The 22,639-nt window shown below is 40.7% G+C and overlaps 2 protein-coding genes across 5 annotated transcripts in view; both read right to left on the minus strand.

Moving 5' to 3' along the window:
• Positions 1–153: 153 nt before the first annotated feature.
• Positions 154–14,326, minus strand: map3k7cl (map3k7 C-terminal like). Of its 2 annotated transcripts, none has more exons than XM_033639587.2 (5): positions 13,925–14,326; positions 12,530–12,640; positions 9,112–9,170; positions 7,199–7,314; positions 154–1,110 (listed from the first exon to the last, which is right to left on the minus strand). In XM_033639587.2, exons 2-5 carry the CDS (start codon positions 12,603–12,605, stop codon positions 930–932), a joined length of 432 nt encoding a protein of 143 aa, XP_033495478.1. In that variant the 5' UTR covers positions 12,606–12,640; positions 13,925–14,326; the 3' UTR covers positions 154–929. The 2 variants fall into 2 exon arrangements, with proteins under 2 accessions (XP_033495478.1, XP_033495469.1); XM_033639578.2 differs by having other exon boundaries at positions 12,530–12,611; positions 13,925–14,320.
• Positions 14,327–21,075: 6,749 nt separating this feature from the next.
• The window catches only part of grik1a (glutamate receptor, ionotropic, kainate 1a), a 43,521-nt gene continuing 41,957 nt past the window's right edge, over positions 21,076–22,639 (minus strand). For all 3 annotated transcript variants that reach the window (XM_033633936.2, XM_078172475.1, XM_033633934.2), the window contains one exon: positions 21,076–21,632. In XM_033633936.2, coding sequence (XP_033489827.1) covers positions 21,465–21,632 — 168 coding nt within the window. In that variant the 3' untranslated portion in view covers positions 21,076–21,464. The remainder of the gene's footprint in view (positions 21,633–22,639) is intronic.

The raw sequence follows: 22,639 nt of genomic DNA on the forward strand, positions 1-22,639 counted from the left end.
AGGTGACTGTTTCATAATCCCAGAATGAGCTAATCCCCCCTCCCATGAAAAAAATCTAGTTCCTTTTTCCATGTAAGCGAAGCAGTATGATGATAAAGCACTCACCAAACAGAACAGCAGCGGCTTGGAGAAATGAAACTAAGGAACTGATGCTGATGTTAAAATAAAATGCATTTTATTAATAGGCGAGGATGATAAGCAACAGTTTATCTTGTTGTATACTTCCCCTTTTACAGGTGGGTGAGACACGCTACATCAAAAAAAAAAAAAAAAAAATGTACAGCTCTTACAGTGTTGTGTCGCAGCAGATACTTGTTGTGAAATGGATTATCACCCTTCTTCTTTTGCTGTTCCTCACAAATGGCTACAATTTCCCGATCCCTGACACTCGGTTAAACACTCATTTCCTTTTTATCATAACAGGAACTTGACGGGTAAGTGTCAGAAGTGGGGGAGAGGGAGAGGGAGGGGGAAACACTCCTCAAAATACAACATTTGGACCACATCATACCACCTTTGGCTCCCTCCACAGACCTCAGGTAAAAAGATCTGAGTCTCCACAGGACCTGAGACAGATATGAGAATATCCGGTCACATTCACAGCAGCTGACAATGTGTAAAATATACTGCGAGGTATTGCGATGGCGATCAGGAAGGTTCTGCAAGATCACATAATAACAAAACCCAGAAAAAGCGGCCTTGTGTCATAGCCTGGTAGAATCACTACAACAGCTTCACACTGATGATGACAGTACGTCTGTGGTTCAAACAAATGACTCAGACATGAAAAAACACGACGCCTCTCTGTGTAATTAGCTGATTCACTGACTGCAGTTGTGTAGCACTAGCTGAGCCTTTATTTCTGCTTGGTTTCCTGGCCTGGCGTCAGCTGGATGTTTGGAGGCCTCAGGTTCCATGGAGGTCAGAGGTCACGAGGAGTCCTGCCTCGTTCGAGTGGTCACACAGAGCCTCTCCAGCTGCTGAGCGCGCTCGTTGTGGACAGTCACCAAGGTGCGGTTCTCCTCTGTTAGACGCCGAAACTCCTCCTCCAGACGGGCGATCTCCATGGCAACCTGCTCATCTTCCACCATCTCTGCCAGCAACTTGCGCCTAAACGAGGAGTGAAATAAAAATTTGAGCATCAAGTGCCAATTTTTACATTTAATCTTTTTCTGATTCACTTCTAAACACATAAACCGTGTAGTATTTCTTTTAAATTCCACAATTAATTAACTGTCGAGACATCTGTTTATTTTCATCTCGTCCCACTTTATCTTTTTTCAGATGTGAAAAGCTGGATACATTCCCAGCATTCACTTGGCTGGAGGCAGGAAAACACCCAGAACAGGTTCCCAGTTCAGAGAAAGGCAGAGTTGCAGACGATCACTCACATTTATATCTATGAGCAATTTAGATTCTCCAGCTGTCGTGTTTCCAGAATGTGGGGGGGGGGTGGTGTGGGGTGGGGGTGGGGGGGGCCAGAGAAACCAAAACAAACACTAAACAAACTTACAGGAAGAGCTGAGCTGGGGAAAAAACATCGATCCTTCTTGCTGTTGGGCAACAAAGCTAACCAATCTGGAATAAGTAAATAAGACATTTGTTGGGTCATGGTCAAATACAGCGTATTTTCATGATGCACAGCACAAATTGTTCTTTATGCAAAAGGAAGGATGGTGTGCTGGTGTTTGGTACAAACCACAATTATGAACAAACTGGCTAATGAAGACCAGCTACAGCATAGAGTACTATAACAAAGGCTGCACATAAGGTTTACACAGTTAACTGACGTACATAACCAGCTATAGGCAGATTTAACGGTCTCCCTGAAGACAAAAGACCAAGGCGAAATCGACGATTTAGTCCGTTTTATGTTTTATTGCTCACTAGTGCAGTGCCCACTCAAAACCTGCCTGTTCGAAACAAACTGATTGCTTGGCCTCTAGTATTGCTGCTAGCAGCTTTTTTGAGAGCATCTCATCCCATCACCTTTGCACTCGACACTGGGCTTCCTTAGGTCCTGAGTAAAACACCTGCTATGACATAGCTGCCTCCCCTTGCAAAGCTAGAGTCTGTGTGTCATTTGCAAACAGCTGGCTGTTTGGGGCCAGGCTATTTCCAGGAACAAAAGCATTCATTCTGAAAGTTCACTGAAAGTTTGCTACAATTTCACATCTCCGGTGTTCATCTGCTCTTTTGGGCGGCTGTGGCTCAGAGGTAGAGCAGGTTGTCTACCAATCGGATGATCGGCGTTTCGATCCACGGCTCCTCCAGCCTACATGGCGAAGTATCCTTGAGCAAGACACTGAATCCCAAATTGCTCCCGATGGCTGTTCCATCACATCGGTGTGTGAGTGTGTTTAAAACTGAGTAGCAGGTGGCCCCATGTATGGTAGCCTCGGCCACCAGTGTATGAATGTGTGTGTGAATGGGTGAAGGTGACTCGTAGTGTAAAAAGCACTTTGAGTGGTCAGATGACTAGAAAGGTGCTGTACAAGTGCAGGTCCATTTACCATTTAATGTACTACAACAAGCAGGAGAGATTGAGTTATACCCAGCATACCGTTCTGCGGTATTAAAGTTAAAAGGGGTCCCCTTTCAAAACACTCCAGTGTCAACATAACACACTACATAATGAATATGTCCTGTAGATCTCAAGAGCTTGCACTCAACAGAGCATTTTGTTGGATTGACAGCAATACACCTGCCAAGTGTGAAGTCGACTGGATTAACGGCGGTGGTCAAGTAAATCAAAGACAGACATATACAGGCAGACAGACTCCTACCATTTTTTTGTGATACATGATGACTTAAAGGAGCAGTGTGTAGGATTTAGTGGCATCTACCGTTGAGGTTGCAAATTTAAACCAACTGAAAAACCCTTCCCTTAGAAACTACAGCGTCCTTCAGGTAATATAAACATGTGATTGCCCCTCTAGGCCCAGTGTTTGGTTTGTCTATTTTGGGCTGTTGTAGAAACATGGCAGTGCTACACAATGGGTTCTGCGGAAAAAGACAAGTTCTCCATGAAAATATGGGGAGTCATTCTGAGCTTACAAAACCACAATGATTCACACTAATATGTTTTTCATTTTTACACAGCATTTGTTTCTGCCCACTCAGACTGAAACACAATCCTGGAGTTTTCAAAGTAAAAAGGGTGAGTAGGGTTTTCAAAAGCCTCCATTTTAGGGTTTTAAAAATGCCGGAGTAGTGTGGATGCTAGACATAGGCATAGCAAAACTTATGCAGACTAATGTATTAGTGTGGATATAGCAGTGGCGGCCCTAGCATATTTGGTGCCCTAGGCGAGCCTTTTCACTACATATGACAAATCATAATTCCCTAGCTATTATCTATTTTATAGTGCCGTGAAAACATGAACAAATTTCTCCTTCAAACAGCTACGTTTTAGCCACGTTTTACAAGAGTACATTGAACACATCATAATGATGTTCTAATTTACCAATCTACCTTTGACCAATATTAATTTTTACTGAATAGAGCTTGAATGCTTCACAATATTAATCAATGTAAACTCTGTGAGCTGTTTGCTTTACAATATTAATCAATGTAAAGTCTGTGAGCTGTTCATTACAGCCACTGCCTGCTTAGAGCGAGGTAACAATAACTAGCTCTCCTCCTGCTGATTTTATGTTCTTTCTGTCCACATACACTTCTCTCAGTAGTTTCAGGTGTCTAATATGTATATTATATTTCATTTATGCAAATAGACTCCCCTTAATCCTACACACTTCCTTTAAGGGCAACACTTTTACTAAAATATCCCTCATTTCAGATGAGTTAAGAAACTTGACTTGTATTTTACAAAGTGTGTTTTTCATGGCAGATGGTTTGACGTAATGCTACTTGCAGAAGTTGTGTTCTTGTCTTACCATTTTTCACCACTCCAATGGTACTTTTGGCATCTGGTAAGTCCACGTGTTAGTATGTGCATAACACAATAAATCACATAAAGTAAAAAAAAATTACCCCGTGCCAACTATCTACTACTGAATTGAATGACCGCAGCTCTGGTTTAGGCAGGATGACCTGACTTTGCCTGGCAAGCAGTGATTTCACACTCTGGGAGGAGATCAGCCTTTGGACTTTGAGAGGCAGTGTAAGCACACACGCACGTACATGTATGTGTACAATGTGCGTGTCATGGCCTCTCGCCTGAGAGTGTGTGAATGTCAGTGCTGAATTACAGCTGGTAAGTGCCAAGTCACATAACAGCAGCATCAACAAAGAAGGAAAGGAGTCTCTCCCCTACAATACAGGCTGTCAGTGGAGCTTTAATGGCATAACTATGACAGAGGATAACTATGCTGGTTTTTATTTAGTGGAGGTGACGATGTTAAATGATTTAAAGGCCCAAATCTTAATGAATTTAACCATGCAAATTTGAGCTAAATTCACACACACATTTGATGAGTTTGCCAGAGTAATGAAAACATATTTCCAGCTCTATTTAAAACCACACAAATAACTAAGATATAATTTTTCTCACTCGCTGCAATAAAGTCTATTCATCTGAGAAGGATGATGTGAAGTGTTTTCAGTTTGGTTAATAGGGCTACACTTTTGTTTGCAGTTGGAACACAAAATAACCCTTTAAATCTTGTCTTAAACAACGTGTTCTCATGTTTGTTTAAATAAACTTTTAGTAAAAATGGTACCCAAAATGTCAAATTTATATGGCGAAACTGACCCTCTTGAGTCCAAAAAGATTGTTTGATTACAATGGACTATTCATTTGAAATCCTCTTATCCAAATACCTATGGACCATGTTCAGATGATTCATTTCCCGAAAGACCAGAATCACACAAAAGAAGCAATGATGAAAGATAGACGCACCTGTGTTGTGGTGAAACTATGATGTTTATCTAATCTCATGTTATCTCTGTGTATCTTCAGCCATAATCTATTTTCAGTTTTTACACATTTCTCTAATACTGGTGATTCTGTCTGAGTTGGTGAGCATATTACTTAATTCACAGTTTTTGCGTTACGTGATTGTGCTTAACTGTAATTAAAGTGCAACTTTTAAAACCACCTACAAGCAAAATGCAATATGATTTACAGTAATCAGTGATTCGGACGAATTGCTTTTGTGCTGAGTTTTGGTTTTCTTCATTGGAAGCATGTTGAAACATGCATGTGCATGTATATGTGGGTATATGTGTATGCATGTTTGTGTGACAGTGAGAAACTGAAAAAGGGGAAGAGATCTCTCTCAGTTCAAAAGAATCCATCCGGAAACCAGAGAAGCCATGCTAAATCTGATTTAAACTGTACTGAACACTTTTTTTGCTTATTCAATGAAATGTAATACACTACCACATTTGTTTGTTTTGTCTTTTCTGTGTATTTAAATGTGTAAAGATCTGAAAAAAAGCATAAGGTAAAGAAACATTACCCTGTGTACCAAAAGCAGCTAATATGGAAATAAAGGTATTTCTGTAAGTCAGGTTCTTACACTCTTTTGCAACAGGGCTATTTCTTGTGTAACCTCTTTGCATCATGATAGCATCAGTACCTAAATCAGGCCTAATATTAATGTCTGAGTAAAAGTTTCCAACACTCTGATGTAAGGGTTTCTTGCACTTTGACCATCTTTGAGAAAATTGACATTTTTGTTGAAGTTATGTTGGTGGAATAAAGTTCAGTTTATCTGGCATTACAGGACTGATTGTACCGATCGACTCTGTAAAATTTCAATACTTGTAAGAGTTAAAATCCACTATACAGATGAGTGCTACAGTTTATATATTTTTAACACTGGCCAGACGCAGACTGAGTGAGTTTTGGAAAATCCCTCCGCAGTGTGTCAAAGTCTTGTTCCTGTTGCAACACTCCACTGTATGTCTAAAACTCTCCTGTCATTCTGTGTGTAATCATGTGGGAAGTAACATCACTTTCATTGTATCAGACATGTCTGTTAATGGTTGACAAATAGCAGAAAGTATCAAATAATATTTCCATGGAAATATATTTGATGCCTCATTAATGAAATATCAGTATCGGTGATACCTTGTGTGGTATTTTTAGCATCGGTGGAAAAGCACAATGTGCGGTATTGTCTTCACTTCTGTCTCGTTGTGTCTCACTTTACTTTTAAGTGTGAATCTGACTCGTGTGTGTACGTGTCAGTGGATGTTGGCATGAGCGACAGCATGAAAAGAGAGAACCAAGAGTTTCTACCGCCCTGACTCATCATGTTCTTATCTAAACTCAAGGCTATACTCATCCCATCGCAGCCTGCCTGCCTGCCTCTCTATTTAGGAGCTGCCAAGTGGTGTAGGTTGTGTGTGTGCATGTCTATGTGTGTGTGTAGGTGTGGTGGTGGGGTAAAACCAAGGGCCTTGAAAATCCTACTGCTAAGACTACCCACAGCTGCTGAGGGCACAGGGGACACTGTGCACTGGGTGTGTGTGATACACACCCTTGTTTATGTGCAAGCATACACAGTAGATGCATTAAAGCATACAGCAGGTCTCACTCAATTACACCTGACAGGGCTTACAGTTAGTGTGATATCCACTTGAGCAAAGGTGCTCCTTTTCAAAAATATGATCCAGATTCAAACAAAGAAATGCAGTTTACAGTGTAACGTCATCCACATTGTACATCACACATGCTTGATGCTGTTTCTAATCTAAAAGTAATTATAAGAAAAAACAATAAAAAGAAGAAAATTCATCTGAAATATAAAGTTTTACACTACCAGCTGTTCAAATATAATCTTAAGGAAACTGCTTTCAGTGGATCACGTACTGAATGCTGAATGAAAGCTATTAACATGTGCCATCTGGTGGACAATTTGATCCAAAATGCCTTGCAGTCATACTGTACACGTGCTTGCATTTTTATCAAAGGTGGCCGCAGTGGGGATTTAACTCCTGAAGCTTGTAAGTTTATGTTCCAAACATGCACCTACAAATCATTTTTATTATAAGAAATCCTCATTTGTTCTCCTTGAATCAATGTTGATTGTAAGTGGGTACTGGAATGTGTCAAAATGCCTCTTCCTTGTAATTTTCATCCCATCTCTGGCCAGGAATACAACTAACATTCTGTCAGTATATACCGTAAGGCTTGACATGTCTCTTCTGGTTCAAGCAGTGACAGCCAGCCACAAGATCTCCTGTTTGGATGTGTTAAAATAACAACAACAACATTTACGAGACTTACTTGCGGTCCTCAAGCACGGCGATCTCGTGTTTGACCTGGTGGAACTCCCTCGCCATCCTGCAGTGCTCCTTGTAAACCTGAACGCTCTCTCTCAGAGACACACAGGGGGGCACTGGCTGCAAGAGGTCAGAGAGAGAAATGTGACATCAGAGAGAGGCAGCATTAGTTTAGACCTATGAAAAGCCAAATAGATTATAATATATAAAAAACAGATTATATTAGACAAAATGCTTCCAAGGAAACTCCCTGAAATTATTTCTACGTACAGCTTAAAGCTGGGGTGCAGGACTATAATAGATGAATAATCATCAGTTACATGCAAGCCCTGGTCAAACAAGTTCACACAATGCTGATCAAGCCTATCGCCACCATGGGAAGCTCTGTGTATCTCTTGGTATACAAAGTTTTGGTATCAGGTGTCTGTGGTGACTGGACCAGCCAGAGCGAAATGGGGGGAGAATAATTTATTCATTCTGTTTGGCACTGCTTTTCGTTTTGTTTTCTCAATGCTTCATCTGTATGTGCACGATTCTGATGATGTGTTCTCCTGATACTATGTGTGCTCAAGGGCGGAGAGACCATACCGACACACCAGTGGCTAGGAATATGGCAGGAGCAATGGCGGAAAAATCGTCCAAGAAAAGTTCCTGGAGTGGATTCTCCAGATAAAAAAGAAACTCTGCCTTCAGAGGAAGGATTAAAGTTTAAAAAAAAGACTTGAAAAGAGTGCTCTTGGGGCAGAGGGGAGATGCGGCATACTCACCTGCAGACATATCCTATAAAAGCATGCGTCAACAGTGTTTATGTAATTATTTTCTGTGCCAGAGGGGGGAGACAGATGCTCCTTACTCCAGCTTTATTGCTCAAAAGCTGCTAATTCCTCAAACTTTCGTGACCCTCTGACCTTTCCCACAGTGCCCCAGTAGCACCATTGTCATGTACTTTGATACACGACAGGAAAAATGTCCATAAAATTTGCTGCAGATATCACCACTGGTGAAACATGAGATTGCTGTGCTTGAGGAGCAAGTGAGACGTAAACTGACTTGTCTCCATATCACTTGTATGAGATCTATAAATGCTTTATAAGTAGAAAGCCTGACCTTGTGGTGCTATGGTAGTGTGTGTGATGCCAGATCGGAAGATTGCATGCTCAAATCATGTCAAGGTCACAAAAAATAAACAAGTTTACAATCCCAAAACATCGAAAGATTTAAAAACTTGGACAAATGGAAGCCTTGGGTCCAGTGTATGAAAGCTATCATTCATTGACTGCTGTATTGTTCTCAGTTGATACTTTTAACTAACGTACTTCATGTGAATCCGGCCCTGACACTCACTGAAGGGTAATTCAGTGACAACACTAATAGTGGAGAAAAGCACACACACTGAAAACATTTCCAGGGTTGATAAACTAAATGTAAGCTTAGTTTTTAATCTACTTCTTTTATTTTTATCAAATTGTTTTTATCTACTTTTCCTGCGTCCAGCTCTTTCTTTCAGTGAATGACCTCCAGAATGATTTCTGTGGCCTGGCCTTCAGTTGTGAATTAGTTGTACAGTAATGGGAGACAGCAATAATGACAGCAATGTGCATATTTACTGAGCAATAGTATTCAAAAGAAAACATATTTCAAAGAGGGGATTAATTTGCCATTGCACTGTTTGACTATCCATCAGAAAAATACAGCACTAAGCCTCAAAACAGACCCAGGCATGAAATGCAAAATGCTAACAGCTTTTTTTTTTTTTTTTTTACATTAAGTTAAGAGTACAGATTTAGATTTTCCTTTAAAAAGTACATAATAGTATTCTTTAAAACCCAGTGCCTTCTGCCTCTCTTCTCTTGTGCTGCCCTGCCAACAATTCAGGATGTGTTTCATGTATGTGATGCGACAGAATGCACTGTATACCTGTAGTCGCTGTTCGAGATCCGGGAAAGTCTGTGGGAGGGCCTCCACATCTTTTACATCTGTTGAAACAGAACACAGTATTCACTTATTATTATAATGAATCATATTTACAATGTTATTTAATACATGTTGAACAACAAACACTGACTAACCAGTACAGTGATACAAATGCACGTGTTCTGTAGTAGGGGAAGAAGTAATAATATCTTCTACTTAAGTATAAGTGGCAGTATAACCGTAAAAATACTCTGTTACAAGTAGAAGTCCTGCACTCACATGTTTACTTAAGTAAGCATGTGGAAGTACAAGCACAAAAATACACTTCAAGTATCACAAGTAAAAGTACTTATAATACAGTGTCATGTTATTATATATTTTGTATTTTTTGCTGGTTATTATTGATTAACATGTTAAAGGCATGTTAATATTGTTGATGGTTGGGGTTAAGGCTGAACTGAAACAGCCTACTGTAATTTGGCAGGATGCAACACATTTTTGAAAGGTGAAATGAGTGTCAAAATACCATTTAAGATGAAATATTGTTTTGGTGCAGGGGCATCCTGGAGTACATATCATAGTATACAGACCTAAGAAAACACCAGTCTTTGGTATAGATCCCTGCAAAAGTCATACCATAATCATTTTAACATGTAGGGAATAATGATGAAATAAATTATTCCCTTTTCTGTTGCAGATTATATCGCAATTGCAATATGAGTCAAAATAATCCCAATTAGAAATGTCTTTAAAAATCGCTCAGCCGTAGCTGAGGTGAGGCTAAATATTTTATATACTGTTGAGTATTCTGATCTATAACAACGCATCTGATGCATCAGATGATTATTATTGTTTACTAGTAAGTAGTAACTAAAGCTGTCAGATAAATTTAGTCAGTAATAAAGCAGCAAAAGATTTAAATACAACCTTAAAACTTAACCTTCAAACCTTCCACCACTCTTTTTCGGCTTGATCTCCTCCCTTCTGTTTAAGCACTCTATGATGATCAGCATGCAGAGTATGAAGGTTATTTTGTCAAATTTAGGTTAGAATTATGTCGTGATACTGCACTGCAATACGGAGAGCACTGCAGGAAACTCTTGGCCACAAAAAAAATGTGTCAGTCATGAGCTTTATCAGAGGATCTCAACCACAGGTTTGTCAGAGAGTTCTAGGGAGTCCCCAGAAAAATGGGGAACAGTTTATTTTTACTTTTTAATTCATTATAGAAGTGAAGCTAAAGTGGGCAAGAGTCATAAGAGTGACTATCCTGATCACAGGTTTCACTTCCTCTGTAGTTCTATCTCCTCAACTGTAGCTGACAAAGATAGAATTTGAACCAAAATCTTTTCAGATGGAGATCCCTGAAGTTAAATCTTACCAAATGGGGGTTCGTGACCTCATGTACACTAATTTAGGGGTCCATGACATGAAAAAGGTTGAGAACCACTCACAATTTATCATGTTGACTGCTACTGTTGAAGGGCAATTTAGATTATGTAGTTTATTTAATCAATAAGGTTTCTTTTCAGCATTAAAAACATCCACATGTTTAGTGATTAATCACCTACAAGCAACATCCTGCAAGTTGATTTTTACAGCATGCTTAATGACTTCATTTGATAAATCAACATCATGCCGTATGTCTTCTTAGATAAATTTCTTTTATTAATATTATTTGCCGCATGTTCTTGATGTACAGCCAAGTGAGTTGTCCTACAGGCAGTCGCTTTAATGTCTTTCTCCGCCTCATAAAATGGACCGAAATGAAACACTATAGGGGCCTCTTTTGTGACACCACGACATAGCAACACAGTGCTGCACTTATAAATGAGCCATGTCCTCTTACTGTACAGCAGTAATGAGCTGTCAGACTGAAAGACATGCGGGGTAAGAATACAAACAGACAAACACAGTGGGCAGAAAGAACAGACAGGCCAGATGTATAGACGGAGAGGGATTCAGACAGACGGGCTGCCAGACAGCCAGACAGATAGACAGACAGAAACAGACAGGTTGTCTGCACCAGCCTCTGCCTCGCCAGTAATGTCCCCCTGGAGTTGTGGAACACATGTGGAGAATCCTGGGATGATGCAACCTTCTAAAAGCAGAGGTATCAGTGGGCCAGCCTGCAGCCATGGGGCCAATTATGATGTGGAATAAATACAGTTCTCATGCTTAGGATTGACACAGTGTGGGGTTATAACTATGCCTGGCATGAAGTCATGAAGGGCCTAGAGGATGATCCCCAGACGAAGCACAGGTCTCAGTCCCCCCGCTGAGAAACATGAGTTCAAAGAGGCAACAACACGCCCGTCTAGGGAATATCCAAAATTTGATTTCAGTGGGTGGGGTCAGACTGTGCCTCAACAGCTTTGGAGCTACAACTAAAACAAGGTGTGTATGCATGCTACCAACTAAAGCAGGCCCTGTACAGTTACTGTTCCAATCCAAAAATGAACCAGCGCACAACTAGATAACAAAACTAATTGGAAAACGGGGTGAGACACAAAAGTGGAAACAAAAGAACAGCAACACGACTGATTACGAAATAAAAAAGTGATTCAGTAAGAGGACACACAGCCATGTGCAAATGACAAGCAGAATGTCATGGAGTTCAATGAATCACTGCTCAGAGTGGGATTTGAGTGTGTCGTTCCTGCTACAGCCCTTCATCTCACTTCCTAAAGAGAAAGACAAGGGGGATCAGGGATGGGCGGAGTAGGACTGGAAGTGTTAACTGCTTATAAATATAGGCCAGTGTTCTAAAAGCTGAACAGTGAATCAGGCAGCAGGACACTGTTAGTATTAGCGGGGAAACCTGACTCTGCCATTGCATAGCTGCAGCTGTTGTCCCAGTGCCTGGCCCCACTGCGGTAAAACATCCCCACAGACACTACCTTGCACTGTACATAGGGTAGATCGGATTGAAGATTAAAAGAATCAAACAACACTGGTCAAATGAAAAGGTTGCGCAATGGCTCGTGTGGGTGCATACATGTGCGTTTTGCAAGTGCACAGCTGCGCACATGCATGTGTGGTTGGTTTTTTAATATGCTGTGGTCCTACAGAAATAGAGGGAGCACCTGTCTCAGCTACGGCGTAGAAGAATGAACACTGTTAAAGTGATAGGGTGTGATGGGGGTGTGTGTGGGGGGGGGGCTGCTCGGGGCAGATTGTGCCTGGTCTGTTTTGGTGGGAGGAATGTGGTGCATGTGTTCCACACATACTGGAAATGCAGTGAGAGTAGAGCTCCGAGCTTCGCCAGGTGTTAACTGATCACTTGAGTAATAGGTGTAAGCAAACTCAAAATAAGTTGTTACGGTCATTTTTGAGATGCTGGAACACAAGTGTGTGTGAGGTGAGCCCATGGCGTGTGTGTGTGTGTGTGTGTGCAGTGTGTAAGTGCGTGTGTGTTTACCTGATGTGTCGTCGAGGCTGAAGGCAATTCTAACTTCAGATTTATCAGGAGACACTCTTCTGGTTGAGGTGATCATTTATCCCTTCATGAGGCCACAGGCACAAAACAGAGCTGTTAGCACAATCGAAAGGGTCTCAGGAAAGGCGATTGTTGATGCAATGATGAAACGATTAGGCAATTAACTGGAAATCAAAAGCAATTTAAATAATCTATTAATAATTTCAGAGATATGTCACAAAAAAAATCAGTGTTTCCAGCTTCTTAAATGTGGTGATTTACTGAATTTATCTATTTTATAAGAGCGTAAACTGTTGTTAGGACAGAGCGAGCAATTAAAGATGCCACCTCAGCTTCTGGGAAATCACGAAGGGCATTTTCTCACTATTTTATTTATAGACCAAACAATTTATCAGCAGATCAGTGAGTAGTTATAGTATCAGCTTTAATTTGATGTGTATCTGTTGTCCAACTGGACAATGGAAGGCATTTTTTTTATTCCAATCTATTTCATGCAGCTGCAATGATTAATTAGTGGTCAACTATTAAATGAATCGCCACCTAATCTGATAATTAATTGATTTGAGTAATTGTTTGAGAAAATAAAGTCAAAATTATCTGATACCAGTGACTATAACATGAATATTTTTCTGGTTATTTTACTCCTCTTGACAAAGTAAGCCATCCGAGGATGTCATTTAGGGGTTTTTCACCATTTTGGGTCATTTATTACACCAAACAACTATTCGATTAATCAAGAAAAATAACTGACAGATTAACTGACAATGAAAATAATAGTTAGTTGCAGCCCTATTGTGATTTTAATCACACTTAACTAAATCCTGAACCCAGCAGGTGTTGCATTCAGTTGCAAGTTTGCAGACTCTTTGAGAGAGTACGTGATTAATCCATACCGAGAAAAGTATGGGGCCTCTTGAACACACACACACACACACACACACACACACACACACACACACTGCAGCCACCAGTTTCATCATGCATTTAGAGTTGCAGTGGGATTATATAATTAGGGAGCTTTGACAGACTGGCTCTGAGGTCTGGATTTTGCATGCCCCCCTCCAGTGTAGGTACAGGCTTTTTATATCAGGGCATTTGCCTGCTTTAACCCCAGTAAACCCTCTGTCTCACACAACAATGACCTTCTACAGCAGCAAATAAGCACTATTTTATTAATTAGTATATTTAAATAGTTGGAAAACGGTTGAAAGGTCAAATTTGTCAGATGCATTGCATTAAAATAAGACAGTATTATGAGTGAAACAGTGAAATAGTGCACATATTGATGGCATATGATCCACATAAGGATGGAGAGTTTATTAAAGACATATGGACTATCATCAGCATGCACTGCTGAAAAGGACCCATCATTGTTACCTGAAGCAGCACGAACCCGACCCAGGAAATTCCGTTCAATAAAGTTTAAAATCAGATAGCAGTGTCCGGCCTCAATACTGATTGTCTGTTCCCCGTCGGACCTCAGAAAAAGCGCAGGTCGTCTCTCAGCCGCTGCATGGCACAACTACCTCTCCAAGGATTGACCTCCTCTTCCCTCTTGAGACTCCAACTGTACTATTCTGTATTCAAAAGTTCTCCGACATAGTCGAGGCGGCCGTCCACTACACTGGTGCCAGCAGCTCAACTTTGCGTGGGCATGGACATGTTATCCACGGACAGCAGCCACGCGGCGGAGAGCAACACAACAGGGCGCAAGCAGTTGGAGGAATGCCGTCCGCTGTCCCCCTGTGGCGGCCCGGGCCCAATTAAATGTCTCAGATGACATGACTTTAGCCCGCAAAAATGCCCATAGCTGCAGCACTGTTTTGAGTGACACGGTCATGCCGCTGGGATGGTCTTTGGCTTTGCAATAGCTGTGCAATGAGACAGTTGCTCAGAATGAACATCTCATGCTATAATAGCTCTGGCGGAAGAAAATAGAGCATCCCAGTCTGTTTATCTTCTCGGGGGGTCATTTTGAGAATCAAGTGCAAGGGCAGGTCCACCTTAACCCTGGTGATATGTTTTTTTTTATAACTAAGGGGAGTTTCTTGAAACACATAAGCAACATCACACATTATTTAAAGGGACACTCTGCCGGATTTACACACAGGGTTAGTTTACTCATCTCAAGAAGGTACAACCCAGCCTGTGAGATAGATTTCTTAAGTCTGGAAAAACAACCCTGATGATGTCACTAGTCTGAAAAGAAAAGCCTGATTCAGGATTTAGAGATCTGTATATATATATATATATATATATATATATATATATATGTATATATATATATATATATATATATATATATATAATTCTAAAAGAAAGACATCATTACAACCAGTGACTGTGGAATTTGGTTGGACAACATACTGGGCCAGAAGGGTCTGATGAAAACACACAGTTGCATCATGGATGAGCAGGATTGTGACCCATACTTAGGACTAAAAATTAGGATATCCATGCCTTTGTTGCTTTAATTTTGAAACTTTTTAAAATCTGCCTCACCAACACATTCTCACTCCTATATTGTCACATATTGACATTTGGTCATGGACTTTCCACATCCACAAAGGACGTGCAAGGTACCCTGGGTGCCTTGGTTGTTGATCTGGGACACCGTGTCAAGTTCTGCCTGTTACATGCATTGTCTTCTTTCAAAATACACTTCCTTTCTCAAAGGAAATTTAACATTTACATACAGTCTCTTTCAAAATAAATGCACTACGTTGGTACAACACCGTGACGCACACACACGATTGGGTTTAGGGAACAAAACACGTGGTAAGGTTTGGCAATAAATGCACATGGTTGGGTTTAGGAGAAAAGAACAGGGTTTGGCCTTAGAATCTTGAGAACACCGCTCTCTTGGGTGAAAGTCTGTTTTTTTGGACACATCCACCCCCACTCCCATCTGCCCCAGTTGGACTTTTGCCTCCTTAACTTTCATCCTTGTCCCGCCACGTTTCACCCTGATTGCACCGGGCACCGTTAAACTATAACAGCAACTGACTGCGGATCATGCCGACGTTAAGGGATACCTTTTTTTGTTGGTTTCTGACACCGCAAATCACTGCCCAAGCACCAGATTTTGATGACTTCTGAGTGAGACCAGGCTCGCCTCACACAACCACGCATACATTTTTGGGACAGTTATGTCATTTTCCCGGCCAAAAATGGTCCCAGTCAGACACAACAAGTGCAATGCAGGCTCTGAAATGGTTGTGATCAGACATATAGACTGTGACATCCACTCCATATTCAAAGACTAATATTACTCAACAACCATTTTTTAGACATGAATAATAAGTTCATTCCATTTATGTATATCAACATGTAAATATATTCCATTGTCAGTGTTCTACGCCTGTGGCATTTGACTCTATTCAAGCTGCCTTTGATTGCACATGGACGAAACAGCTTTCAGGGCTGTTCAGCATGAAGTTCACCCAGGAGAGTCCTGTTCGGGTCAGTGCTTGTTTATTATTTGGTCTTGTTAACATGGTAATGTTCCTATGACACTCATAAAGAACGGCCAGCTGACAGCCAGGTTACATCATTGACGTCGGCACAACTCTCACTTTGGAACTATTTTTGAGCCATAGTGGGATGTCCTGATTAGATGTTCAACCAACACCATTCAACATCTCAGTGTTTGCTGGGAAGATTTCCTACTTTAGGGAGATGCAAGACTACTGTAAAACTTCAATTAATAGCCTGGGCTATTATTTGCTTAAATCACTGAAATCAAAAGGGCTATATTTGTGACAGGCCTATTGGGACAGGCCTTTAATTCTTTTCACACAAAACTGTTGCTTAGCAGGAACTACAATCAAATTGTTTATTTAAACCGGTATTAATATGACTTGTTTAAAGACTAGGCTTCAGATAAATTATTAATCAGGAATCATTTATTTGATCTAGCTCTGACTGACAGAGCATCAGAGAGAAAGAGAGTTACAACACTCGAGGATTACAGCACCCGGCATACCGATACAACACCTCTTGATCCTGTTGAAACAATACTCACAACTTGGATTAATTTTTTATGAAAAAACAGTTTGATCCTTTTGATCTGAGGACCTTTACGAACTAAAGGAATATGAATAACTTACATTTTTTACTATCCTCATCACAGATACAGACTGAAGGTCATGGTTTAATTACTTCTTGTATCTGTCCAGCAAAATGCACGTACGACCAAATTCTGTGATTTAGAGATTTGCAGATAAACTGAAATATTAAGAGTTCCTTCTTGGATTGAGAAAATTCTCCAAGTTCCTAAACTAATTGAATTATTTTAAATCTAAATTAAAATAACTGAAAAATGACTTGTCGCAAAGCTAAAAACAAAAAAGGGTACTTTTACTTTGTTCGTAAAAAGCTGTTGGTGGGGAGATATACAGCTTTTCACATGACAGCGACAATCTACATTTGATCTTAAGCGTCTGGAGTTGCAGAAAAAACAACTTATATGTATCTCATCTGGAAACTTGAGTAAAGGACATCACAGTCTGCCCTCCGTCTGATCTTGTCATGGGCTGACATGAATGTGCAGGACAAGATTTCATAATATGCCTAAACATAATAATAATAATGCTAAACTGACCTGACGATGGGGCTAAAAGGAAATAAATAAGCCAGGTTTCCTCGTGATTTGATTTACTGCAATATTCTGAAGCTTTATATCCATACGGCCAGTTCACCTGCACACTGGCAGATGAGAGCATCGCCCCTGAATTATTTACGGCCAGGCTTTCAGATGGTGGGAGAGAAAGAAAGACACGCACACACACGGCGAAAAACACAGAGAGAGATAAATGATGCTCTGCACCTCCAAGAGTCCTCCTCCTCCTCGTTTGTCTTCATTGACAGGCTGTTGACACACACCTGCCTTATCAGCCCTAGAGACTGTTCATCTCATTGTGATGGATGGGACACACTCAAATGTCTGCCACTCTCTTTGGTTGGAGTCACAGTCGAGATTTGAGTCCTCTGTATGTACAGTTGAGAGCCTGGTGTAGTGAAGCAGACTTGACAGGTTTGAGGGATCTATATGTGAGATTCAGAATACATAGAGGTACGAGAAGTGCTGTCTGATGTAATATGTGCTTCTATAATGCAGATGGTTTTATACAACACATCTATACTGTCTAAATTTAGCCCTATTGAGCTTTTCTGACCTTTTCTCTGCTGCCCCATTCTGGACATGTTTAAAATGTCAACAAGCATCTCTCCGTCATGCTTTCTCTGGACTTTTCTCTCAATCTCTTTCTCTGCATCCGTGCAACAGACGTATAGGAGTATGGATCATAATCTCTGACCTTCTTATGGACGGCACAGACAGATGCAGCTATCCGTTTATCTCTCCCCATTCCTCTTTCACCTCTCCCACCAGCGCCAAGGTTGAGGGCTCAGGATCATCGAGACAAGTAATAGTCTCTGTGGGCGAAACAAACAGGTACGTGAGCACAGGTGAAGACAGAAGCATTATCCAACCGCAGCATATTGCTCAGGTGAGTTCATCTTAGGTTAGCAAGAAAAAAGGAGAGTCCTGCTCAGCCATGCAAGATGCCAAGGCCAGGGCTGTAATCCATGGCCTCATTCATGATGGATTAGATAATGATAAAAAAAATGCTGCCTTTGGTTTTGATTAAGAATTATGGGGTTAGGAGATTAGAGACAACCAAACGCTATTACATTGGACGGAGCCCAATCCCAGAATTAATCTGAATACCAAAAAAGAGAAAACTCATTACATGGAGAGATTAAGAAAAGCTCGGTCCAATTCTCTTGGGATGCACACAAACCAGCGCGCACTATCCACCCAGAGAAATGTCACAACAAAACCTCTGACTCCAGTAATTTATTAAGTATTTATATCCATTTATTGGTCCTTCCTGTTTGAAATGTCACTGCGTTAGCTGGTAAATGCTGAGTCACTTTTGAAAGTCCTGACATTATTGATAATGAATTGTATTAAGACTTAATTTTTAGGGTGCTTTGTTAACATTCTACTTTCTATTTTCTGACCATAATTAGTTTCTGACCAACATTTGGTCATGTTGACATTGTCTGTATAATTGTGCATTTGTGTGTGTTGCTGAATAATCGCATTCTTTATTTGATTCTGATTTTACTGATGGCCGTATTTCAAAAGAACATGTCAGGAATACTGAATTGCTGCTGGCTTCAATGGGTATTTCAAAAGAACACATAGTGCACATCAAGTCCACTGACAGATTACAAGGCAGGTGCACAGACAGGAAGTAGACGTTGATGGAGAGATGAGATTGAAAGAGTTGGACGAGAAGAGGCAGAGAGACAAAGAGCATATGTGAACTCTTACATCCTTTTCTCCTCTGATTAATTTCTTTTACCCTGAGGTCCTGCTTCGGAGGACAGACAATCTTACTCCTAATGTAGCATTACGCTCAGAACACAGTGGAAGATGTACAGGACCTGTCACTGATATTTATTGATACTGTGTTTATGCTGCAGACTTAATTATGTTGCCCTCTCCTCTGCAGTACAGAGGTTTAGGTCAGTCTACGGAGTGTACTGCTGTCGGGCAGTAGATGTTACTGGTATATGTTCTCATAAAACAACTTTCAGCACATATTTCTTTAGTCAGGTGGGAACCACTTCCAAAGTAAAGGTTTTATGTGTAAGAGACAGTTCATCCCAAAATCAAAAATACTTGTTTCCTCTTACTTGTAGTGCTATTTGTCTGTCTAAATTGTTTTGGTGTGAGTTGCAGAGTATTGGAGAAATCGGCCACAGAGATGTCTGCCCTCTCTCAAACATAATCAGTGTTCCCACACATTTTCATACACAAAATTTCCAAACTTCTCAATAACTTTTCAAGGACCCATAATTTTTTTTCTTGCTCAATGTCAGATTCAAACTCTATTCAAACATAATTTCAGCAGACTGGCAAACATGAAAGGAGAGAGGGAATGCAGGGAGGAAAAAGTGATAAGTGAGTAAACCAAACGCTGTCACATATCGACACATATTAGAGCTACGTTATGTCGACAGCTACAGAAAATTAATTTTCCATTATGTTACAATACGTGGGAGGTTATCTACAAAAGAATACTGTAACCATTTCATTACACACAACAAAATGCCATGACTTTTCCAGGCCTGGAAATGGGACTGTGAAATTCCATGACATTTCAAGGTTTATCATGACAGTGGAGACCCTGTAAAACAGAACTAATTGGCACTTGACTTGTGGTGCTCAAAGCACCAAAAAAAGTACATTTGAAAAACTTAACAGTGAAATCATGACCAGGTTACTCAACATAATCCAAAGAGCCTGTTGTGAGCAGTTTCATGCGGGAACTATTTTCTTCCTACCAAACTACACCCATCAACCATATCACCGTGCAGAGGGAAGTGTGCATCCACTGCTAGCTCACCTAGCACCACTGAGCTAGTTAATGTCACAGCTCAGCCACAGAGGGTGCCATTAATGTTTACATCTCATGAGCATGAATGCCTTGTCCATGAGTGAACGCACTTCCTTCATGCATGGCAATAGTTTGGCACAGAGAAATTACTTCCGATAAGAAATTGCTCACAACAAGGTCTGTGGATTATTTTGAGTAGCCGGGTCATAATTTCTAGAAAGAGACATTGCTGTTTAGTTTTTCAAATTCGATTTGAGCACCACAAGCCGAGTGCCATCTAGTTTCATTATATTAGAGAGAAGGCAGACATCTCTACGGCCGATATCTCCAACACTTGGCACCTCATACTCAAACAATCTACTGTAGATTGAGAAGTAGCACTTCAGGTAAGAGGAAAAATGTGTGTTTTTGATTTTGGGGTGAACTGCCCCTTTAATGATATGGTTTTGTCAAAGGATCATAATTTCCTCTCTTATCATAATTCATAATGTGCCTTAAATCTGCTGGTGGGTAAGCTATATAACATGCAGACTGTAAAATATTCAAAGAGAGGCTTTACACTTATTTAAATGCACACATCCATTGAGATTCACTGTCTATACAGGGAGACAAGATCCTCCCTCGGGCTTTCAAATTCGACAACTGCAAAGAGAAAGAAAACTGACTTATTGAAAAACAAGACTGTTACTCCCTGGGGAACAAGGAAATTGAGAATTTCATGCATTAAAAAAACTGCTTCTCATTTTCTCCTTTCCTCCTCCCCGTTATCATATCCTTTTTCTGATGCACAGACAGGAATATTTCATGATCGCACGCATTTGTGAGGCTGTGTGCGTGTGTAGGTGTGTGCGTGTGTGTGTGCGTGCGTGCGCTGGGGAGGGGGGCGGCAGGTTGCTGTCTGTGATTTTGGTGCTTGAAGGGTATAAAACAGCAGGTGTGTTCCTGACTTTCCTTAGAGGTCCTTATCTCTTTTCACTGGCCAGAGTTGGCTCAGCAATCCGCTCTGAAGCTACTTTGCCGCCTGCCAGTAGCCTCACAAAGAACCATGCGCACACACACACACACACACACACTGCTGCCAAGCATAAACAACAACAACAGCAAATTGGACAACGGTTTAAAAAATGCAAAAATCTTTTTACTCAGAAAATCCGTGAAGTTGTCATACATTTACACACTGGGAGTATCTATAAAGTGCGCAGATTCAACTCTGCAGACTGCTCAGAACAATGAACTACAGCCATGAGGGAACAGCAATGGTTTTTACACGATGAAAGCGCTTTCATTCTTCTAGTCGTCACCTGTTTTAACATCATTAATGTTGATACAAGGCCAAGACTTTGTAAACTACATCTACAGTAAAACGATTAATGTATTATCCAGACACATAAAAGACAGGGGTGATGAGGAAACAACGTCATATCATTTGATGGCCTGCAAACAAAGCGGAGAGCGATCAAACAGCAGTCTCTGATCTAAGTCCCGTCAGTGTTTAGATCCAAGGCTCACGTGCTGGAGTCCCGTCTCGCTCCCTCCCTCTTTGCAGTGAGTTTGGGTTGACAGAGGACACAAGCTGTCCTTGTTCCGCTATGGGGTCGTGACCTCCTCCGGGCGCCTTTGTAACACTGCAGGGAGATACCCAACTCCTCCATCAGGGCGCTAAAAGACACACACTGCCAAAGAGAATGACAATTAAAGGCCTGGGTTGAGACACCAATAAAGCTGATTTCCAATAAAGTCGTAATGACTTTTATCAACTTTGGCCATAGGTTTAATGTGAATGTGCTTATATAAAAAAAAAAATACTGCTGCTGCATTACTGGATCAACTACTGGATACAGCATTTAATTAACAGCTATTCTAAGTTAAAACCTAAGTCAATGACAGTTAATTAGTTAGCAGTGGATTCTAGGAGCTCGCCTGCAGCTGAATGGGAGCAGACAGCCAATTACTGCAGGTCAGCTTTAGAGTCTGCCCAGGCAAACACCAGAAATGACAAAACGCACATAAAACATAAATCAATACAGAAGAGTTGTAAAAGACTTGTAAACTCTGTTGTCTCATCATAAAATCCAATTACACAGAGAGGAGATGAAGGACAATGTGTGCTGTGCAACATCCTAATGCAGGGAGCTATGAATTCATAATATGGTAATTATTTGAAATTATCAAAGTGAGGGCCATCTGAAATGAGAAGCCTCCGGCTTATTTGATTCCGCAGAATAATACATCGCATTGAACTCATTAATCTTCGATCATGTTTATTTGCCTTTTATTTTGCTCTCCTCCAGAGGGGGTGCTCGCTAAATTTATTTTGCAAATTATCATTCACGGCACAGAGTCATCCCCTTTTTTTATGTGTTGGTCTTTGCATCCAAGGACCATAGAAGGTCTTCTTTCATCCCCAGGCTTTGCCTAAGGCTTCTCAAATGGATTCCTGCAGGGTTTCCCACGAATTCCAGTAACACTCTGTATCAGTGGAGAAAACCTACCTGGTGCCAATCTCTAAAGACGAGGAGTGAGAGAGTAAAAACCGCAGACTCAATTCATGTATTTTTTGGGCTGGGTACAACGCTGTAAAAACCTAAAAACCTACTGAGTTATCCAATTTGAACTTAATCAAGTATGACATTTTGAATTAATTTACTCGTAATGTCCTACAATTAGTTATTCTTGCCGC

Source organism: Epinephelus lanceolatus, chromosome 11 (genome assembly GCF_041903045.1).
Source record: "Epinephelus lanceolatus isolate andai-2023 chromosome 11, ASM4190304v1, whole genome shotgun sequence".
NCBI lineage: Eukaryota > Metazoa > Chordata > Actinopteri > Perciformes > Serranidae > Epinephelus > Epinephelus lanceolatus.